Source organism: Plasmopara halstedii (genome assembly GCF_900000015.1).
Source record: "Plasmopara halstedii genome assembly, contig: Scaffold_555, whole genome shotgun sequence".
Taxonomy (NCBI): Eukaryota; Oomycota; class Peronosporomycetes; order Peronosporales; family Peronosporaceae; genus Plasmopara; species Plasmopara halstedii.
The window spans coordinates 878,763-879,087 of NW_020187475.1; the positions used below are offsets into that span (position 1 = coordinate 878,763).

General features: G+C 38.5%; 1 protein-coding gene across 1 annotated transcript in view; it reads left to right on the forward strand.

The window, feature by feature from the left end:
- Positions 1 to 133, forward strand: part of PHALS_11701 (uncharacterized protein) — a gene marked incomplete at both ends in the record, with an annotated part of 620 nt that extends 487 nt beyond the window's left edge. Inside the window, one exon of the mRNA XM_024727109.1 lies at positions 8 to 133. Within this exon, the coding sequence (XP_024577719.1) occupies positions 8 to 133 (126 nt within the window). The remainder of the gene's footprint in view (positions 1 to 7) is intronic.
- Positions 134 to 325: the final 192 nt, after the last annotated feature.

Genomic DNA, 325 nt, shown 5'->3' on the forward strand with positions numbered 1-325 from the left:
TTCATAGTTGTCTGAAAGGATAAGTGCAGTTTTTAAGAATGCACGCTTCACGAACTATTTATGTGTTGAGTATTCATCTTGCGTCGCTTCGAATCCACAACTTGTGACTTCTGGAAAGACGATGGGGCAATAAGTTTTCAATTTTTTAGAAGAGGCATCTTGCATCTTGCAAACTACTTTCAGAAAATAGAATGACGCATAGATCCCGTTTTTAAGACCCGATGTGCACGTAAGCTCGCAGATCGAACGCATCAACATAACACAATATAAATCTCACTGAATTAATGTGGACAAGACCGCAACTCCATGAAATCATCTATATTAG